At 37.5% G+C, this 21,319-nt stretch overlaps 3 protein-coding genes across 5 annotated transcripts; 2 read left to right on the forward strand and 1 right to left on the reverse strand.

The window, feature by feature from the left end:
- The first annotated feature begins 6,896 nt into the window (after window positions 1-6,896).
- LOC137739560 (polygalacturonase At1g48100-like) lies at window positions 6,897-9,525 on the forward strand. Of its 2 annotated transcripts, none has more exons than XM_068479172.2 (7): window positions 6,897-7,215; window positions 7,323-7,454; window positions 7,533-7,730; window positions 8,009-8,056; window positions 8,140-8,347; window positions 8,541-8,731; window positions 8,825-9,525. In XM_068479172.2, the coding sequence occupies exons 1-7, from the start codon at window positions 6,922-6,924 to the stop codon at window positions 9,218-9,220; spliced, it is 1,467 nt and encodes a 488-aa protein (XP_068335273.2). In that variant the 5' UTR covers window positions 6,897-6,921; the 3' UTR covers window positions 9,221-9,525. The 2 variants fall into 2 exon arrangements, with proteins under 2 accessions (XP_068335273.2, XP_088556150.1); XM_088700024.1 differs by having other exon boundaries at window positions 8,012-8,056.
- On the reverse strand, window positions 9,497-12,256 carry LOC137739561 (peptide deformylase 1B, chloroplastic/mitochondrial). The gene is made up of 6 exons (XM_068479173.2): window positions 11,643-12,256; window positions 11,392-11,530; window positions 10,990-11,182; window positions 10,638-10,748; window positions 9,881-9,943; window positions 9,497-9,745 (listed from the first exon to the last, which is right to left on the reverse strand). Exons 1-6 carry the CDS (start codon window positions 11,851-11,853, stop codon window positions 9,635-9,637), a joined length of 828 nt encoding a protein of 275 aa, XP_068335274.2. The 5' UTR covers window positions 11,854-12,256; the 3' UTR covers window positions 9,497-9,634.
- Window positions 12,257-13,658: 1,402 nt separating this feature from the next.
- Window positions 13,659-16,249, forward strand: LOC137741067 (ADP-ribosylation factor 1). Of its 2 annotated transcripts, none has more exons than XM_068480871.2 (7): window positions 13,659-13,793; window positions 14,097-14,262; window positions 14,555-14,625; window positions 14,907-15,026; window positions 15,378-15,496; window positions 15,750-15,831; window positions 16,013-16,249. In XM_068480871.2, the coding sequence occupies exons 2-7, from the start codon at window positions 14,115-14,117 to the stop codon at window positions 16,016-16,018; spliced, it is 546 nt and encodes a 181-aa protein (XP_068336972.1). In that variant the 5' UTR covers window positions 13,659-13,793; window positions 14,097-14,114; the 3' UTR covers window positions 16,019-16,249. The 2 variants fall into 2 exon arrangements, with proteins under 2 accessions (XP_068336972.1, XP_068336973.1); XM_068480872.2 differs by having other exon boundaries at window positions 13,773-13,911.
- The last annotated feature ends 5,070 nt before the right edge of the window (window positions 16,250-21,319 follow it).

The following is a 21,319-nucleotide window of genomic DNA, read 5'->3' on the forward strand; positions in this document are numbered from 1 at the left end:
GATTAATTGTAACTTCATCACGATAATTTATTATTTAAAAGATATAAAAGATTTGCAAAGACATGTTAGAATTTTCGAGTCCACAAGGGCTTAAATCTGGTTTTTTTCCCATCTGCTTAAGTCTAATTTTGATATGAAAAGATATCATGCGGTAGATTGATGGTGATATAATGTTATACGATGGTGCTGCATGACAGTTGTGATCTGGAATTTTCTTTGATACGTACCATTCCAAATCGAAATCCTAAATCCTGATTAGCTGTTTGATACTGTTGAAAATAATGAGTTCCTTGATTTAAGGAATGTTTTATTCCTTGATTTAAGGAATGTTTTACTCCTTGTTTTATTCCATGTTTTACTCCTTGTTTTATTCCTTGTTTTAAGGGGAATGTTTTTTTTGTTTTTCTTAGTCTTCTTCCTCATATATACCCGAACCATTGTACATTGCAAATATGAAATATACATCACAAATTAAAGCTATAATTTCTATATGGTATCAGAGCAGGTTCATTTGTAACCTGTCTCTGCCATTCTTGCTGCTGCGAATTTTTCTTTCTTTCAAGGTCTAAGTCATGACTGAAGAGAGTTCTGTCAACCATGATAAGGAAACCCGGCACAATCTCTCTCCAAACTCCTCAGACGTTGAGGTTAACACCAATCAACGTTTATGTTCAGTTCTCTTGAACGAGTTCAATTATCTTCCTTGGTCTCGAGCTGTTTCCCTAGCTCTCGGAGGCAAAGGGAAGCTAGGGTTTGTAAATGGAAGCGTGGAAGCTCCAGATCGTTCTTCCTCTACATACAATGCATGGCTCTGCAAAGATCAACTTGTCATGTCCTTGCTGCTCAACACCATGGAGAAACATGTTGCTGAAATTTTTAGCTACTCCAATTCCGCCCATGATCTTTGGAAAGCTTTGCAGGATATGTATGGAAATCAAAACAACTATGCACGGGTCTTCCAATTAAAGAAGGACATTGCCAGTGCTCAACAAGAAGGGAAAGCATTTGTTCAACACCTTGGGAGTCTCAAAGCCATGTGGAATGAGTTGGATGTATATCTCCCTCATACCACAGATCCTACCATTCTCCTAAAACGAGCTGAGGAAGACAAAATTTATCAGCTGTTAGGGAGTATGAGTTCTGAGTACGAGGACCTAAGGAGTCACATCTTGATGAGTCAAGACCTGCCTACCTTCAACAATGTTTGTGCAACTATCCAACGAGAAGAAGCAAGGAAGAAGGTTATGAATGTTGATCCCAATCCTAGATTAACGGAGACTCGGGCATATGCATCAAATTACAAGAACTCAGAAGCCAAGGTATACAAGGGAAAAAACACACATCTAAAATGCAAATATTGCAATGGTGTTGGTCATGAGGAAGACAAGTGTTGGGAACTTCATCCTGAACTCAAGCCTAAGTTCAGCAAAGATGGAAGGATGATACCAAGGTCCTCACAACAATTTCAACCTCATTTCAAGGCAAAACTTGCTAATGCTCACGCTCCTACTATCTCACAAGGATCCATGGAGTTCACTGCCAATCCATTGTCATTGATCAATGAATTTGCAGCTTACCTACAAAGTAAGGGACACGGAGGAGGCACACATGGTCAAGGCAATGAAGAGGGTAGTCACACAGCTATGTTGGGACAATTTGCCGGATTTCTTGCTGGAAATGAGAAAGTTCCAAAGGGAGAAGCATCAGGTATACTCAAAGCCTTTACTACTGCCCTATTAACTAGTACTGAAACTGATTGTTGGATAATTGATTCAGGCGCCACAGATCATATGACAAACAAAGTTACAAATTTACATCATTTTAAAAAATTTTCAAGCCCCTCACATGTGTCTGTTGCAAATGGAAAAAATGTCTTAGTTTTGGGAAAAGGAGAAATAAACTTACTCTCTCAAAAAACACCTTCTACTGCCCTCTATGTACCAACTTTTCCCTTCCAACTTTTGTCAATTGGAAAGATCACCAACACCCTAAACTGCCGTGCTATTTTCTCACCAAATAAAGTGATGTTTCAGGATGTTCTCACCATGAAGATGATTGGTGAAGGGATCTTCATAAATGGACTTTACTACCTGTGCAAGAATGCATGTTTCACTCAGGCTCTTCAAGCTCAATCAAAGTCCATAGATGAAAATCAACTTTGGCATAGGAGATTAGCTCACCCCTCTGAACTTGTCTTGTCGAAACTGTTTCCAATTTTTTGTAACCCTTATCCTACTTGTGATACTTGTCAATTTTCTAAGTTTACTAGGCTACCTTTTGGTAATTCAATGTCTAGGACAAGTAAACCTTTTGAAATGGTACACACCGATGTATGGGGACCTGCAACTGAATCAATGGAAGGTTTTAAATATTTTGTTCTATTTGTTGATGATTTCTCTCGAACAAGTTTTCTATATCTTATGAAATCAAAAAGTGAAGTCCCTACCATTTTCAAAGACTTTCACATGCATGTTAAAACGCAATTTCAATCAAACATTAAGGTTTTAAGGTCAGATAATGGCACTGAATTTCTATCCAACAACATGCTTCAATACATAAGTTCTCAGGGTATCATACATCAAACCAGCTGTGTGGGGACTCCCCAACAAAATGGAGTAGCCGAGAGGAAAAATAGAGATCTCTTGGAAAAAACTCGTGCTCTCATGATTCACATGCACGTTCCAAAGAAATTTTGGTCGTTTGCCATCCTTACTGCCACTTATCTCATCAATCGACTTCCAAGTCGTGTGCTAGGGTTTAAATCTCCATATGAAGTTCTTAAGGGGAGGAAAATAGATTTGACACATCTCAAGGTGTTTGGTTGTGTATGTTTTGTTCACATCCAAACCTTGAACCGTGACAAACTAGATGCCAGGGCAACCAAGTGTGTGTTTATGGGATACTCGACCACTCAAAAGGGATACAAGTGCTTCAATCCAGTCACTAAGAAGTGCACAGTTTCAAGAGATGTGAAGTTCGAAGAAGACTATCCCTATTTTACAAGTCAGGGGGAGGATTTAGTTGACATGTTCCCACTCCCTCAAAACTTTAATTATCCGATGTTGGAAAATAGATCAGTCATTGTAAGTCCAGATTGTGAAGAAGTTCAAACTGACCAAATTACTGCCAGTGAGAGTGAAGACGAGTTCTACTCTGATCATTCTCCGCCCTCTACAGAGTCTCAGGTGATTAAAAGAAATCCTCCTCGAATCAGAAAACCTCCAGTTAGGTTGCAGGACTATGTTACATATGCCTCACGACATCCAATCAATGAATGTATCAGCTTTAGTAAGTTCTCAACATCTCATGCTACATTTCTCAGTGAAATTGATAAGCACTATGAACCAAGAAGCTTTCAAGAAGCATTTCTTCTCCCACAATGGAACCAAGCCATGAAAGAAGAGCTTCGTGCACTGGAAGAGAATTGCACCTGGAGCCTAGTTCACCTACCACCAGGAAAGAAGGCTGTTGGAAGTCGTTGGATTTACAAGACTAAATTCAAAGCTGATGGATCTATCGAGAGACACAAGGCTAGACTTGTTGCTCGAGGTTTCACCCAAACCTTTGGTGTAGATTATAAGGAAACATTTGCACCGGTGGCCAAGATGAACTCAGTCAGGGTTTTACTGTCAGTTGCAATCAATTGTGGGTGGTCACTCTACCAAATGGACGTGAAGAATGCTTTCCTTCACGGCGAGCTGCAGGAAGAAGTGTATATGCAACCTCCTCCAGGCTATGATGGTATTAAAGGCAACATGGTTTGTAAATTGCACAAGGCAATATACGGATTGAAACAATCACCAAGAGCTTGGTATGCCAAGCTCAGTTCTGTTCTGGAAAAGGCTGGATTCATGCGAAGTAATGCTGATTCTTCGCTATTTGTAAGAACTGGCACCAGGGGGAAGTTGGTGGTCCTCATCTATGTTGATGATCTTATCATCACTGGAGATAATACCGTGGAGATTGAGGCACTAAAACTCTCACTACATCAAGTTTTCGCTATCAAAGATTTGGGAAGGTTAAAGTATTTTTTGGGGATCGAAATGGCAACATCTTCAAAAGGACTGTTTCTACATCAACGGAAATATGTATTGGACCTCCTTCAAGAAGCAAAAATGCTTGACTGCAAGCCTGCTATCACTCCCGTTGATTGTAAACTGAAGCTCAGCATAGATGGAGAAGCCATGCATGATGTAAGCTACTATCAACGATTAGTAGGCAAGCTCATATACCTTACTATCACTCGTCCAGATATCACATATGCAGTGAGCTTGGCTAGTCAGTTCATGCACTCTCCCACTGTTGATCACCTTAACCTTGTTAAGAGAATCCTTCGTTATCTTAAGGGTTCAATTGGGCAAGGAATTACAATGCATAACAATCAGTCCACTGTCATTAGTGGCTACACAGATGCAGACTGGGCAGGTAATGCAATTGATAGGAAATCAATCACAGGCTATTGTACATTTGTTGGGGGAAACCTTGTCACATGGAAGAGTAAGAAGCAACAGGTAATTGCTCGTTCCAGCGCAGAGGCTGAGTATCGAGCCATGGCAGCCACTGCTTGTGAACTCATTTGGCTTAAAGGGCTTCTTTCAGACTTAGGGTTTCCTAGTTCTACCCCTATGACGCTTATGTGTGATAATCAGGCAGCCATGCACATTGCTGCCAATCCTGTGTTCCATGAAAGAACCAAACATATTGAAGTGGATTGTCATTTCATCAGAGCTCAAGTTCAAACGCAAATCATCCGGACCATGTTCACACGAAGCCATGATCAACTAGCAGATCTTTTTACAAAGGCACTAGCATCATCTCAGTTTCATCGGTTATTGGGCAAGCTTGGCTCAGTGAACCTCCTCGATCCAGCTTGAGGGGGAGTGTTGAAAATAATGAGTTCCTTGATTTAAGGAATGTTTTATTCCTTGATTTAAGGAATGTTTTACTCCTTGTTTTATTCCATGTTTTACTCCTTGTTTTATTCCTTGTTTTAAGGGGAATGTTTTTTTTGTTTTTCTTAGTCTTCTTCCTCATATATACCCGAACCATTGTACATTGCAAATATGAAATATACATCACAAATTAAAGCTATAATTTCTATAGATACGATTGAGTATTATTTATTTATTAAGAGGAAGTCGTAGTGCTGCAAATCTTGTTTAAATTACTTTTTCTAAAACTCAACCCTAGAATATCCACAAAGTTCATGAGAAACTATGAACACGTTTCTAACTTAAATAATCCACTCATGTTCTTATCGATTCCAATTCAATGTATATGTCTGCATATATTCCACCAAGGTTCATGACTATTAATTCATTTCAATTTAACTAATTATTGAGAGATTCGATCACAGCAAAATAAGAAACATAAAGAAATTAAACGTTTACATAATAGACAATTTCACATTGTCATTACACATTATTATGTGTCCACATGTCATAATTTTATAGGTAGTTATAAGTGACATGTAAGAATTGATGGTAAAAACGCTAATTTGTTTGCCCTTGAATTTGATAGAATAGTGGACGGAATCTAACTACAAGGAGTTAATTGGCACATTTCAAATAGTTCAGGAGGTTAATTTATCCAAAAAAAAAAAGTTCAGGAGGTCAATTTCAACTAAAGTAATATTTGAGGGGGTCAAATGGCAGTTTACCCTTATATTTATGTGCAACTTCATTTTCTTTTCTGGGTAAAAGAAGAAAACTTTCAAGCCAAACAGTGAAAATCAGCCATGTAGTATTGTTTACCCTTGTATTATGTGTGTGTGCGCGCGCGCGCGCGTGTATAAGGCTATTGACATGAGTCAACATGCTCGCTCAAAAGTTGTTGGCATATGTTGGTCGATAGCCCTGCAATATGACTTAGCAACTAACCTCATGTCTTAGCAACTAACCTCATGTCTAACAAGACTCAATGAAATATTAATATGCACACTATCTATTCGTCCAAAAACTTTTGCTTTACCGACCTTCCAATCCTCTAAATCCGTCATTGTTGTATGTAGGTAGTAAAATGGCGAACATAATTTTTTTTTAATTTCTTTTTATACAAGCAAATACTAAAGAAACATAGAGCCATAACTTCGGATGGAAGAACGAATGTTCTTGATCAATAGAACTAGTATACGTTGTGATAACAAAAAAAAATAATATTCAAATAATATAAGATCATGAGTGCAAAGATGTTGCATCCTCCCAGCTATGCTGCCATGCTTAATTCAAACGACAAAGTTAGGAAAAGATGAGAGCAATTTAAACTAATTTTTTAAAGGAATAATTGCTAGAAATATAATGTTCAAGCTGTTTGACATGAAATGTTAGGTCAGCGTATATTCGATCTGGTGGGCCGGCCTTCTGAGTTTTCTTGCTGTCTGAGCATGTTTTGTTGTTAGGGTAAAGCTAAAGCATGTCATGTGAGTTCTCCGGTTGATTTAACTAGAAAAGAATTTGATGGGGGAGTTAATGACAATAATAATCCAAAAATCCGAATAAGATTATATTGAGAATATGAATCTCACATCGGAAAAAAAGGATCTTACATGTGCATATATGTAATTGAGTTATTTCTAATATATTGTCGATTGGTTTTATAGTGGAATTTTAACTTTTTCATAGTATCAGAGTATATTGTCTTATGTGTAAAGTTCAACAACTATACGTGTTCTACATTATTCGATTTTTGTTGTCCACGTATTAGATTTGAAAGCTTGTCATGCGTAACGTGTCGAGAGATTACTTCATGAGGTTTCTGACCTGGCACATAAATAAATTTTTTGAATGCATTCGGAAGGTATAACCTCGTCGTTTTTTAACTGTAGACTCATGTGACTGCACAGTGCAATGAGCCCTCAACTATAAATACAGAAACTTAAACTTCAAATCCTCATCTTTCTCGAATAAGTCAGAGGTTAATATTATGAGGACGTTTAACCTAAAAACCCTCTTGTTATTTGTTCTCATTGCGTTTATTATCTCGTTTTCGAGTTTTTTCAAACTATGTGATGCTCGAGAAGGAGGCAATAAGCAGCACTGGAGGAAGAAACTAAGGGGTTATGGTGGTGATCATCGCCGCGCTGCTTCAAGGGGAGAGAGTTACATCACACCGGAGGAAACTGCGGTGACACTTGGAAAAAAGAGCGGTGGGGGTTCGGACGTGTTTAATGTGTTGGACTATGGTGCTAAAGGTGATGGAAAAGCTGATGACACCAAGGTGAATTTGAAAATTACATCTCGTTTTTTATGAAATTAATGCTGTAATTTTGTAACACAAATACTACTGGATGTTATTGTTGACTGGTTTCTTGCATTGCAAGGCAGGCATTCGAGGCGGCGTGGGCAGCAGCTTGCAAAGTGCAGGCATCAACTATAAGTGTTCCATCCGGGTCTGTATTCCTTGTCAAACCAATCTCTTTCTCTGGCCCTAACTGCGAAGCAAATATCGTGTTTCAGGTGAGTTTCAAATCTTAAATTGTCACCAGTTCATCTGTTAGAATTTTGTTGATATATATTGGTCGATTTTTAACGCAGTTAGATGGTAAAATCATAGCTCCAACAAGCTCAGGCGATTGGGGTTCAGGTCTTTTACAATGGATTGAATTCACAAAACTAAAAGGGATTTCGATCAAAGGCACCGGCGTCATTGATGGACAAGGCTCGGTTTGGTGGAATGATTCGCCGAAAGACAATCCTGCTAACGAAACAACGGATAGCAGTCTCGATGATTCGGTAACTAACTGTCCCTCCATATGCATCTCTCGAAATAGTCAAGTAAAGCAGTGTACCCTTGCACCAGTCCGAACCCTTCCTATAGTTTGAATTAGATTAATTAGAATATTGGTCGGGTGAAAAGAAAACAAAAACTGTCCATCCGTACCTTATGTCAAAGCCAAAACACAGCCGGCCAAATGCTTTTATTCAGCTTAAAAAAATCATCATGTTCACTTGTGTTAATTTATAGTGAAACTAATCGAGCATGCGTGCTTTTCTCATGTCAACTTCATCAGCAGGCCACAGAAAGTTACAGTGGGAAAATGCCAAGCACCAAACCAACGGTAACAATCTCTTCATTACCTTTCAACTCGATCTTTGCGATTAATTTTATCATCATGGTGTGCTAGTACATTTTGATGTGCAGGCTCTTAGGTTCTATGGAAGCGACCTCGTTAGTGTCACTGGCATAACACTTCAAAACAGCCCTCAGGCGCACCTCAAGTTCGACGCCTGCACAAATGTTCAGGTTTCCGGTATAAGTATTTCATCCCCGGGCAACAGCCCCAACACGGATGGAATCCACCTCCAAAACTCCCAAAATGCCGTCATTTCCGCCAGCAGTATCGCTTGTGGTAATTTTTCAGAATCCGGTCTTCGACAAGGGCAACCTTGTCCAAAAACCTGGGTGAAAAAACTGACAGAAGTTGTAAATCATAACATAAAATTAACTACGTAACCTGCGTATGGCAGAAGTTACCAAGTAAGAAAGAAAGTTGACACAATATCGACAACAATATAATGAACTGCAACATATAATGACTGCAGGAGATGACTGTGTATCGATACAAACTGGATGCTCGAACGTATACATACACAACGTAAATTGTGGACCTGGACATGGAGTCAGCATTGGAGGGCTAGGGAAGGACAACACGAAAGCTTGCGTTTCGAACGTCACTGTCCGAGACGTTAAAATGCACAGTACACTCACGGGTGTCAGAATAAAGACCTGGCAGGTACGTACTGCTACATACAAAAACACACGGACCAAATCATTTTAAATCTCAGACAGAACCAAATTGTAAATGTTTTTCTAATTTGTAATGAAGGGAGGATCGGGGTCTGTCCAAAACATAATGTTCTCAAACATTCAACTAACAGAAGTTGAAACGCCGATCATGATTGACCAGTTCTACTGCGACAAGAGCAAGTGCCAAAATCAGAGCTCCGCTGTGGCGATTTCGGGTGTGAATTACGTAAACATACAAGGAACCTACACGTCGAAGGCCGTGCATTTCGCATGCAGTGACAGCTCTCCGTGCACCGGTGTGTCTCTGGATACCATAGAGTTGAAATCAGTTGATGAAGGGAAGCACCTGTACGACCCTTTCTGTTGGCAGGCGTACGGAGTGCTCAAAACAAGCACCGTTCCTCGAATCGACTGCTTGAAGAAGGGGAAGCCGAGCACAATAACTCAATCCGGAAGTAGTGGTTCTTCGTGCTAAACTTAGCTTAGCCTAGGGGGTTGATTGATTAGTTACATTAGTATAGTCGCGTAGATACCTCAGAGTATGCAGGGCATGTCTCCGAAGCCTTTCTTCTCGACCCTATACCGCCATGGAACAACGACGTTTGTAGTTAGAACGGCGTTTTCATGAATGTGTTGTGTGTTGCTTTCCCTGCTACAAGTTAAGCTTTTGTTAAATGGATTCTATTTGGCCTGCTGAATATAATTAATCAGATTGGGATTTGGACTGTTTTGGGTTGAACTCAGATAAATATTAATCAAGAATTATTATGGTGTGCCTAATTATAATTAAGCAAGAACCTGCAAATGTATAATTAGTATAAATAATAAAATCATAAATTACAACACTGGGATTTCATATCTATAAGCTCTTTCAAGTGTTTGTGGGAGCCTATACTAATTGTGATTTTCCAAAACCAGTAGCAGCCTTCATCCTTCTGCGGGTTTCAACCCTTTCAGGACTCGGGAGTCCTGTCCTATCCTCGTACTTCTTTTCTAACGCCTGTTACCATAAGACGATAATCAGCAAATTAATACTAACACGGATTGAATATCAGTATAAACAAACCAATTTGAAGGTTAACGATTACAAAATTCAAAAGCGAAAGAAAGACTATCAGCATTCCTACATACTAACCTGTAGCTGTGCACAAATGGTTTCAAGAACTCCTTCACTCATTCTATCGAAAAAGAGAACTCCCTGCGGATGAATGAGCCATATAAGACGGAGAGAAAGGAGCAGCCATACAAATTTTAGTAACTAAGATCTGTTTCCGGATTTAGACTATAAAACTTTAAATAACGACAAAGCTTAAACAATCCAACAAATAGCACCATATCATAGCTTTTTAACCTCAAGTCTCCGAAATAAGAATGATACGGTAGATGCCTTGAGGCAATTTATTGGTTTACCCAAAACACATTGGCATGTACTGGTATGAATTTTATCAAGTCTCTTGCCACACTTAGTACGCATTTACTACCCTAAGAATCTACATTCAAATGTTAAATACTTGTCACCATTCGTGGTTTCTATTGATACGATAAGCTTGCAAAAAGTTGCGACATTCCATACTTGATTCATGTCAAATACACTTCACAAAGTGATACTCAAAGACAACATGAAAATAGCTCCCACCTTCCTGAACATTTTTTGCCCATTTGAACTAAGCTAATCAATCGCTATTTTGGGATTTTTTTTATTAAGTTCTACGTAACCTCATCACAAGTGGAATTTCTGTAACTAATCCTAATGTGCATAGCACAGGGATCGGCAGTGGCACACCGTTTGTGCAAACTATAAGTTGATCAAATCCAATGAAATCTAGCACCTAAATGTGTAAGGTGTGCTTCCCCTAACTGAAAGTAGCTTGAATAATAGTTGAATAAAGAACCTGCAAATGGTCGAATTCATGCTGGAACACCCGTGCTGGAAGACCTGATAAGCTGACTGTAAACCTCGCACCCTTGATGTCCCGTGCATCTATTTTCACAGTTTCTGGTCTCTGCAAACACAAAAATTAGAGGCACCAACAAAAGCGTAACTACACACACATAGTAAGCCGTTTAAGCTTGTTGTATGGCATGAAAGTAGTATGCAATGAACTGCACATCTAACAAGTATTGCTGTTATACTAAGATTTAATTTCTTGCACATTTTTGTAGTCATTTGAAAACCAATTGGAAATTAAAAACAGGGTCAAAGCAGAAGACTTAGAAACCAGCATATACAAGAACAGCACTCACTACAACATCAGCATAAATCCCCGGGAAGGATAAGCAACCCTCATTAAAGGGTCGTGTTTTCTGAGAATATCTGGTAACCCTTGGATTCACAAGCACAATTTCCTCCCCTTCACCGCGCTCACCAACTGGATTAAAAACCATGAGCTGCACATTGATCCCTACTTGTGGCGCTGAGAGCCCTATTCCATCAGTTCTGTGTAAAAACCAAGCCAACAACTCCTGTGAATAACAAGCATTTCACAAAAATCATAATTTGCATTTTGGCACCTAGCAAATAATTAACGATTCTTTATTTTCTCAAACGAGCAATGTTCTACTTTAAACTAATTTAAAATGGCGGAGAATCGGTGCATAGAGGAACACATATGCTCAACATAACAATTAACAAGTCATGGAACTCACCTGTACATTACATCAAACATTTCATCTACCAAATTCTTCAAATTATCGTCGAAAGAATCGATTCGCTTGTTCTTCGCTCTCAGAATCGGGTCCGGGTATTCCACAATTTTCAGAGGGATTTCAAATTCCACATCCGCAGCTATACATTCATCATGCAATTCATTGCAAAATCAATAGTTACGAACGAACTGAGCATGTAAAGAGTAAAAAGTTTCGTTCTTTCTTTCTGTTTCAATGGAGTTTTGGCTTACCGGAGGCCACTTCGTCTTCTTTGAGTGAGAACCCTCGCTTGGCCTGCGCCCGGACCGGGCTCAACCGGTTCACGGTGGATACTAGGCGGCTGGTTGAGGAGAAACTCTTGAGCCGGTGGAAGATGGCGGGAATCGTCGACTGGCGGCAGAGAGGTGGAAAGAGAGCGCGGGAGGAAGAAGACAGTGGGTGGAGCGAAGCAACGCAAGCCATGACCACACAGTAAGCGTCAAACGACTGCGGAGAGAGCGCAGAGAAGAAGATATATGTGTCTTGTGGTCTGTTTGCTTCTGTAACAACTTCGCCGCAAAATCGCTTTTGAAATAAGTGCTTTCTTACTTGTTAGCAACATGTTCAAAATTTTGGGCTCATTCGAAACAAGTGCTTACATTAAAAAAGTCTTTTTTTTAATAAAACACTAGCATTTGCCTACACAAACTTTGTGTGTATGAATACATTTTTTTAGAAAATGAGAAAGAGAGAGAGAGAGAGAAAGCGGGGACTACGAGAATTTTGTTTTTGGTTTTTTTTTTTTTTTTTTAAATATTGTAGATATTTTAACATCATTTGTAGATGAGGTTTCAATTAAAAAACAGTAAATTTGGACCTGTGAAATTACATTATTGCCCATCATTTTTTTGTGTGATATAAGACTAAGTTATTTTTTTCATCCTCTTTTGGTTGACAAATAGAGTTTCATTAATTAGTAGAGATATAATTACTTATAACAATTAAAAGTGATTTCAAAATAACAAGTGCTTTTTAGAATCTATTTTGACTGTTTTTAGAATACTAGACATGATTGTTTTGATAACTTAAAACACTTTTGAAGACGTTTGAAATAAAAGATTAATCGTGTTTATAAGTTGTAAAAGCGCTTTCTAAATGATAATTGTTATTAGCACTCCAAATTATATATAATTAGAAAGAAAAATACCCTTATGAAGAGTGTAAAATGAGATTTTTTTTAGTGCTAATAATAGTTCTCTTCTGAATAAGCATATAAATGTTTTTTTTCCTTTTCAAAAAACGCTTTTAAGTACTTTTCCAACATGTACTATAATTTTTAAATAAAAAATTTCACATAATTGTGATAAAAGGACTTCAGGCATATAAGGTCCTCTCTAATCGAAGGAGGGGCTAAAGGGTCATAGGCTAAATATAGTTATTTGACAAAAAATCATCTCCAACCGAGAGGGCCAAAGAGCCATAGGCCAAATATAATTTATTATTTTAATTGAATTAATATAGTTAATTAAATTAAATTATCATATTAAAATAAGGTTTTCGGACATATTTTGAGTGCCACTTGTCGCTAAACAAATAAGCCTCTGGATTTCTTATCTTTATATAATTTCAATAATTTTTTGGACAAGATTTCGAGTGACATGTGTCGCTAACGTGAGTAACTCTCTAGATTCTCATTTTTATGTAATCTCAATAAATTTTTGGATAGGATTTCGAATTACACATGTTACTAAAATGAGCAGCGCTAAAGTGAAAAGTATGTGAGAAATGGTGTAAGAATGACTTAGGTATTTATAGGAAAAAAATTAGAATTTTTTTTATTCGTCCAAAAAAAAAATCAAACGGTAGCATGACATCAGCTAGTCGTTGCTAACTGGTGTCATGCTGACGCTAGGTAGCCGTTGTCATTTAAATGGGCTGAGGTGGAGGGCTGGCAAAATATCAAGCTTAACATTTTGGCGCTAAAGGGATGGGCTAGAAGGCAGGCTAGTTGGAAATGGCCAACCCACTAGCCTGATTTTGGGGTTTTTGCCCAGTGGGCTCTTTGGCCTAACTCTTGGTTGGAAACGATTTTCGTGTTATTCCGAGTTATTTTTAGCTATATAATTATTTGGTCGGATCAATTTGAGATGGCCTAAGTGCTTCACATAAAATCCAATCAAAACCAGTCAAAAACACTTTCGGTTGTCAAAGCGCTTTGACAGCACTTTTATCCCTTCCATAAACAATCCAAATCCAAACAGGCCATTGTATTATTTGGAACTTCAGTTAAACGACAGCGTTCTGAATCTAACCGCGGTAGTTAATAACTGACCAGGGTCCAGGAGAGAGAAAAGGCAATACCAATAAAAATCGAGCCTTTCATCCGTTGCCTCTCTCATTTTGCTCCTTCCTCGTTCCTCCAGGTCAGTCTCTCTCTCTCCCCCTCTCTCTCTCTAGAATTTCTTCGTCCTATATTCAAATTCTCCGTTACCAGATTTGAATCGTAGATCGACAGTTGCATAATCGATCCTTGATCTCCATGTAAATTGAAGCCCCTTTTCGTTGTTTTTCAATTCATCAAACGGATCTGATTGAATTTTGCAGTGCGATATGATTCATACGAATGAAAGTTGGATTGGTTTTTGCTTGATGTTGTTGTAAATTGAAATCAAATTCGCTAATTTTGATTTAACCCTCGATGATGTGTGATTGGTTGTGTGTGGCAGGTGAATTCGATTGAAAAAATGGGGCTTACGTTCACGAAGCTCTTCAGCCGGCTCTTTGCCAAGAAGGAGATGCGAATTCTGATGGTGGGTCTCGATGCAGCCGGTAAGACCACCATCTTGTACAAACTCAAGCTCGGAGAAATCGTCACCACCATCCCCACCATTGGTAAGAGCTTTGATTCCCTAACATTCTTGTTATAGTTCCATGGGTTTCCATATTTCATTTGAAACGCTCCAATTTCGACCCGAATTTTGGATCAATTTCACTTTTCGGGTGTAATTTGTTTTACGCTTATGAAGAATTCAATTGTATGTTGGTTTTGGTATCGTTGGTGCTTTTTTATCCTCGTGATCTGTTGCGGTTAAGATGAGGATTGTTTCAATTCTCTGATTTCTTGTGGATAAAAGTGTCGTAATTTGCATTTTCATTACAAGAGTGGTTTTTTTCTTTTTTGCAGGATTTAATGTGGAGACAGTGGAATACAAGAACATCAGCTTCACTGTTTGGGATGTCGGGGGTCAAGACAAAGTAATTCTCTTTCTATCTTTTGTATTTCCGCATGCTTGCTTAGATATGCACTTCGAATGTGTTGTTGATTGTGCAACAAGTCATTGTGGTTCTTCTTCTACCAAGGGAGTGAGATCCGCGGAGGCGGAATGCAAAAACATTTTATGTGATCTCTTTTTTTGGAATATATAGAGAATTGGATGGTATATTTACTTTAATGTTTACTTGTGTCCAACGAGGACATCTTTCTGAAGTTCTAATTATACATATCCAATGACTGATCTGGTTTCTTCCATTTGTAGATCCGTCCATTGTGGAGGCACTACTTCCAGAACACACAAGGTCTTATCTTTGTGGTTGATAGCAATGACAGGGATCGAGTTGTTGAGGCAAGGGATGAATTGCACAGGATGTTGAATGAGGTAGTTACTGACTCCCTTATATTTTCATTCCGCTTGTTTATGTTGTGATTTCTAATGTTCCTGTTGTAAATGGAGATGAGGAGGTTGTATGCCTTCCGAATTTTGTTTTGTTATTCCATTTTCTTCTGTACTTGAATTTGTGGATTCTATTAAAGTTCTTTTAATTATGATCCTTTTTGCCTTTGTTGCTTTGTTTCTTTATGTAGGATTCTACATCATTTGTACTGAGATAAAACTCTGTTTTTGTTCCCCGTAAATGATCAGAACTGTGTTTAGGATACAACAATGGTACATATTGTTGACGTGTACTTGGAACTAGGGTTTGAAGTTAATATTATTAATTGCTTTCAGGATGAACTAAGGGATGCCGTTCTGCTTGTATTTGCCAACAAACAAGATCTTCCTAATGCAATGAATGCCGCCGAGATAACTGATAAGCTTGGTCTTCATTCTCTCCGTCAACGTCACTGGTAAGTTATTTTGGTAATTTTCACCCTGCAATAGTTAGTCCATATGTGAACCTTGTAATTTTCCTCCTATGGTTGAACATGCTGAGACTGAAATAATGGAGTCATTGATTTATGGTGTGAATCTACTTATTAGTAGTCTTCTCTCTTGAGCTGGATATGGATGGTTCAAGTTAAACAAATGAGTTCTTGAATATCAATGCTAAGATCTTCGGCAAAAGTTGAATACTGGATGTGATTGTTGTTCTTTTTCCAGGTACATCCAGAGCACTTGTGCAACCTCTGGAGAGGGTCTGTACGAGGGGTTGGACTGGCTTTCCAACAACATTGCTAGCAAGGCAAGTTTAAATAATTTTTTTTTTTTTTTTTTTTTTTTTTGTATCAGTTCACGGTATTAATTTTTGGAATCTTTAACCACGAAGCCTTCATAAAACATGGTGGATTAGATTTGTTTTATTAGCAAGATACCATCCATATTTGAATTCTATGTTTCTTACAGTCCCCTCTCTTTCTTTACAGGCATGAGAGAATTGAGGCCAATGAGTTTGGTTTCTTGCCTTGGAGATTCTGGGGGAGGATAGTTTTCTTTATTTCGATGAATGTTGTAACACCAGAATGTTTTGCCGAGACTCTCTGAATTCGTGTGTGTATTTGCTACTTTAGCTACACTGTTTAGCTGTAAACAAAGTTTCTATGTTGTTACGATTGTTTTGACACATGAGCCAAGGTTATATTTTATTGTGTTTGCTTCGTTAATCCGTGTTTGCACTAAAAATTTCTGTATGGTAGAAGATTTTCTTTACGGATTGACAGATCATGTGTTTTTTCTTCCCTCTCTTCTTGGGTAAAAGCAATGATCTGTTCTTTGATTTTTACGACGGAATTGGATTTGTTAACTTGTTAGATTCAAGGCTAGTTGAAATGAAAAATGATGATGAACATTTAAATTTAACGTTTGGGCCCCAAATGGACCTTTGAGTTTGAAACCCAACGTGAAGTCTGTTGTCAAACCCAATTGGAGTGTCACGGCCCACGAGGGTTCTACTTCTACTTCTGTTACCAAAAGAAAAGGGAAATAAACTGAGAGACATTGTTACTTAGTACTACGGTTTAGTAGTATTCCTCTTTATTTGTAAGTGAGAGATCTTAGGTTTGATTCTCTCCAAATGAGAATTTGAACTATATTATTGCTAGCCCATTGTGAGGCTATGCCCACCCCCTCACTCTCCCCCTGTAGATAATATTGTTTAATATCGTTTGTTAAAAAAAAAAAACTATATTAAACTTCAACAATATCCCAAACTACTTTCTAATTCTAATTTGGGTCCAAATTTATAGCCTATAATATTAAGGAACCTCTACAATCTTTATAATTTACAAATGTGGTCATCTAAAATACTTTTAAACCTGTATGAGTCTTGTAACTCAGTTGATTAAAAACATCTTCCCATTCACCTAAAGTTTTGAGTTCAAATCTCCTCTAATCTTGCTTTTATCAACCAAAAAAAAAACTCCTAAACGTACATATAAATACGTAATACTATTATAATTACATGTATTAGCATAATTTTATATTAAGTTGATGATTATAACGGAGATACATAGACTTATAACAACAAAATATGTAAATAATTCAATATAATGTTGAAACACAAATGAAATTATGTTGATGATTATATCGAAGGTGGATTCATGCTTACACACTTTTGCAACCCTCCATCTCCGAATCTTTGAAGCGTCTCCTTCCTAGCCGCGAGAGTATTATTCTTCATGAACTTTTTGTTCGGGTTTTAAGCTTCAGCCCACAATCCAGAAAAAACAAAACCATTGCGGTTGAACAAAACTAAGTGGAAATTTAACAAATCAGATGAAGATTTCAACTTTTTGGATTTTCAAATAAAGTTCAATCCGCGTTTTGAGCTGAACCCATTATAAAGGAAATAACATGTAGATGTCGGTGAGTTTGTTATAAGTCAAATGACCTAAATCAAGATCTAATATCACACCCGAATTTGGACTCGTTTGGACACACAAAATTAATACACTTGTTGACACAAAACTCTTTAATAGGGGCTTACACTATTATCGTATGTGAAATTTGAAGTAAATTGAGGTTTCACCATAAAACAAAAATAAAAAATATGGAGAGTAGACTAATCTCTTATAAGCCCTTGCAAGGTTTATCCTTTCACCAATGTGAGACTCTTTTATCTTTACATCCTCATACGCTCCCACATGTATGGTGAATTTTCAAGTCAAACACTTGGTCAACACAAATTGGATGACGTGGAGCACGTGTGGCCATTAGGCTTTATACGTAGGCCAACATGCTCTGATACCATGAAGAAAGTTAAGGTTCCACCATACAACCAATTGGCAATATCAGGAATAGTCCAACCTCTTATAAACCCTTGCAAGGTTTCTCCTTTTGCCGATTTATGTTGGGACTGAATCTTGATGAAATGAGGGACTTCACATGAGCTTATAAGCAAGTTGGGCAATTCTTCATATTGCTAATTGGTTTTATAGTAAAACCTCAATTTTCTTCATGATATCAGATCATGTTGTCCCACCTATAAAGCTCAACGGCCACACATGCTCCACGTCACCCGATTTGTGTTGTCCACATGCTATACTTGAAATTTCGTCACACGTGAAGGGGCGTGTTGAGACTGAATCCTATACTGATGAGAGAAGATATTTTTCATGAGCTTATAAGCAAGTTTGGCTACTCCCCATATTGTCAATTCGTTTTATGGTGGAACCTCAACTTTCTTGAAAACAACCTTGTATTAGAGAAATAATGTTTGCAAACTATGTCAATTTTGTGCATCTAAATAGCATCCCCTCAATTTTTTTTTGTCAAGAATCTAAGCAAACCCTTATCCTTAATTAATGTCCACACCTGCACAAGATTTGGCCACGAAAGCGATCTTACTCGCACCATGTTACCACTTAATTGGTATGTCACAAGTCATTACTCAGTTAACATACATGAAGAAAACAATGCTTTCATCTAAACCCAATTAATTAAAATGACGAAAAAAAAATCTATGAAATCCCATCAAATCTTGCTGTAACACCTAATTACTTAATCGATAGTGTTCAGATTTGCAATTGGACAAGCACCATCTATTATCTAATCCGTAATGTGAGTTTGTCTTTGTTCCTTTTTAGGGTGAGGATACAGCTTGCAGATTAGTCTATGATCTCAGCCACAAAATAGAAAAGCATCAGTTTTCTTGGCTGTGATTGTCTAGATTTCATTTTTTTTAACTCCGTGGTACATTCCGTGGCAAATTTCGTGGCCATAAAGTGTGATTGTTAGCTGTGATCACATGCCGTGGCCTAAATCAAGGGACCATGGTGGTGCTCATACAACTTCCTAGCCACTAAGCCCTCATCCTCTTTTCTTTGAGCACTTGATTCTGTCCAAACTATCTCTGATTCATAAGTAAAAGCATGCGTTCGTATATCACTTAACCCTAAAGCGCACAGCTATGCATGGATATAGACATAATTTGCTTATCCAGTTGATATGTGTGTATGTATGTATATATGTAATATCGTATTTATTAGGATGGGGCAAGTCCGGTTAAATTTAATACTTTCGTCAATGCAATGCAACAATTGATCAACATGAAATCATAGTGCACACAACTATTGATAACCGTTAATTGATGTGGATCATGCGAGTTTAGCAGTAAACAAAGAATTGTTTGTGTGATAAAAAGACTATACGCATCTTGGATTGTAGTTGGTTACTTAATTAAAATAGTCATTTTCTTAAGCTTAGCTAATTTAGACCCACAATGCACGGCAGGAGTAAGATTCTATCCCCTCTTATGTCCATCCCTTTCCTTCCCTCCTCTCACATATTTTTTTTTTTTGTCTTATTATCTTTATAAAAGAATCAATATAAGATGTTAATGTAACTTAACTGTAACCGTTCAAATAAAAGGGAAGGGAAAGAGAGAGAATCCTCCTCCCTCACGGCAATATGGGTTTCTAAAACGAGTATACTTCCAAATGACTTTGGGGAAGAGGACTTTCTTATTTAGTCATGTAATGAGTGGCTAATACGGCATTAGTTAGGTATTTAACTTAGATTTTTAAGTCACCTTCTGTACTTGTAATAAATGCCAACTTGTCCTCTTATGACTTTCTACGAATCTACATTAATTAACATGTACGAATCGAACAAACATAGCTTTGATTTCCTTGCAGTAACAACAAAATATAGTAGTGCTATTTACACATTTATTTTTACTTCTCACTCTCTTAATTTTCAGTTGTTTAATTGAATGAATAGAAGAACATCTATGGCCAAACAATAACAAGGTTTTTCAGTATCCACAAAATATTTGAATGAAGATGATAAAAATAATGTTATTGATTGCATTTGTATATTTTGACTATATATATATTGTTTCTGAGGATTTTTATATGATTTTTACGAGATTATAAGAGTATGTTAAGCACTTTTGACTTTTGCTCAAATAAGCACTTTTGATTTTTGCTTAAACAAGGACTTTTTATTGGTAGAACTTAAAAAGAAAAAGAAAGAAAAATCAACCAAAGACTGTTGTTGGATTTGGATAGAAAATCCATCTATTAGGTGATTTGCAGCTTAAAAGAAGACCCAACAAAAGAAGAAAAGATGTTGAGAGTTAATCCACATCAGAAAAAGTAGGGAGTTTATATAAGAGATTGGATTAGTCACCCCACCACGGTCAATTGGTTTTATGGTAGAACCTTAACTGTTTTCACGGTAAAAGTTGGACTATGTGTCATTGGCTACACGTGTGCTATGTCACTCAGTTTGTGTTGTCTTCGTCACACGTGAAGATGGCGTGTTGAGAGTAAATCTCATATTAGAGATATAAGGAAGCTTTCGTGTGCTTATACAAAATTGAACTACTTTTTACGTGACCAATTAATTTTATGGTAAAACCTCAACTTTATTAAAAAAACAATACTAGAAACTCAAGAGCCCAATCCCTAACACAGGGATGGGAACGCGAAGAAATTAACTACAGACTTATAGTTTGGAACCGTATATATTTGTGTGTGTATAAGTTGTGCGTGCATGTAAAATGGAGAAACAGAAGTTGGATACTCAAAGAAACAGTGGAATCGACGATTGGGATCATGTCGTCAGCTTCTGGCTTCGCCAGAGAATTTCCAACTGTGCCGCACATGCATGCATTATGTTGACTGATACACACATCAGCAAAAGGTTTGACAGATGGCTTACCCGTCAGCTAAGGTTCTTAGGATTGTTGTTAGACTGTTAAAAGGATAAGAAAGTTAGTTAGCTGTTAGTAGTTTAATTGAGAAGCTAAGATTGTAGCCTATATAACAGAAATCCTTGTAGTCTCAATCAATTCATTCAATACAACAGTTCATTCACTCTCTCTCTCTCTCTCTACATTCTTCTGCAATATTTCTTCTTTGCTTTTCTTCTTCGATACTGAGTGTAGTGTTAATACATTATCCACACAGTAATACGTACTACTCCACATATAATTACTTTTGCGTGCTATTTAACGCAATAATCAAATTAATTAGGGAGTAAAAACATAGCACAATTTGCATATAGATGACGATGAACAAGCATCCGGCACACAAACATGTGTGTGTATATAACTGATATACTGATATAGTTGATATGTGTAACTCTGATGTTCTTTTTGTTGGGAATAAATCAAATGGTTTAGAAATTGTCAAAAATGATATATAGTGGGTTTCCCGTACACATGCAACGGTGGAAAGGATGAAAAAGATAACAAAAATAATACTTTACCATATATTTTGTACAAACTC

Source organism: Pyrus communis, chromosome 9, assembly GCF_041283825.1.
Source record: "Pyrus communis isolate YQ-2024b chromosome 9, ASM4128382v1, whole genome shotgun sequence".
Taxonomy (NCBI): Eukaryota; Viridiplantae; Streptophyta; class Magnoliopsida; order Rosales; family Rosaceae; genus Pyrus; species Pyrus communis.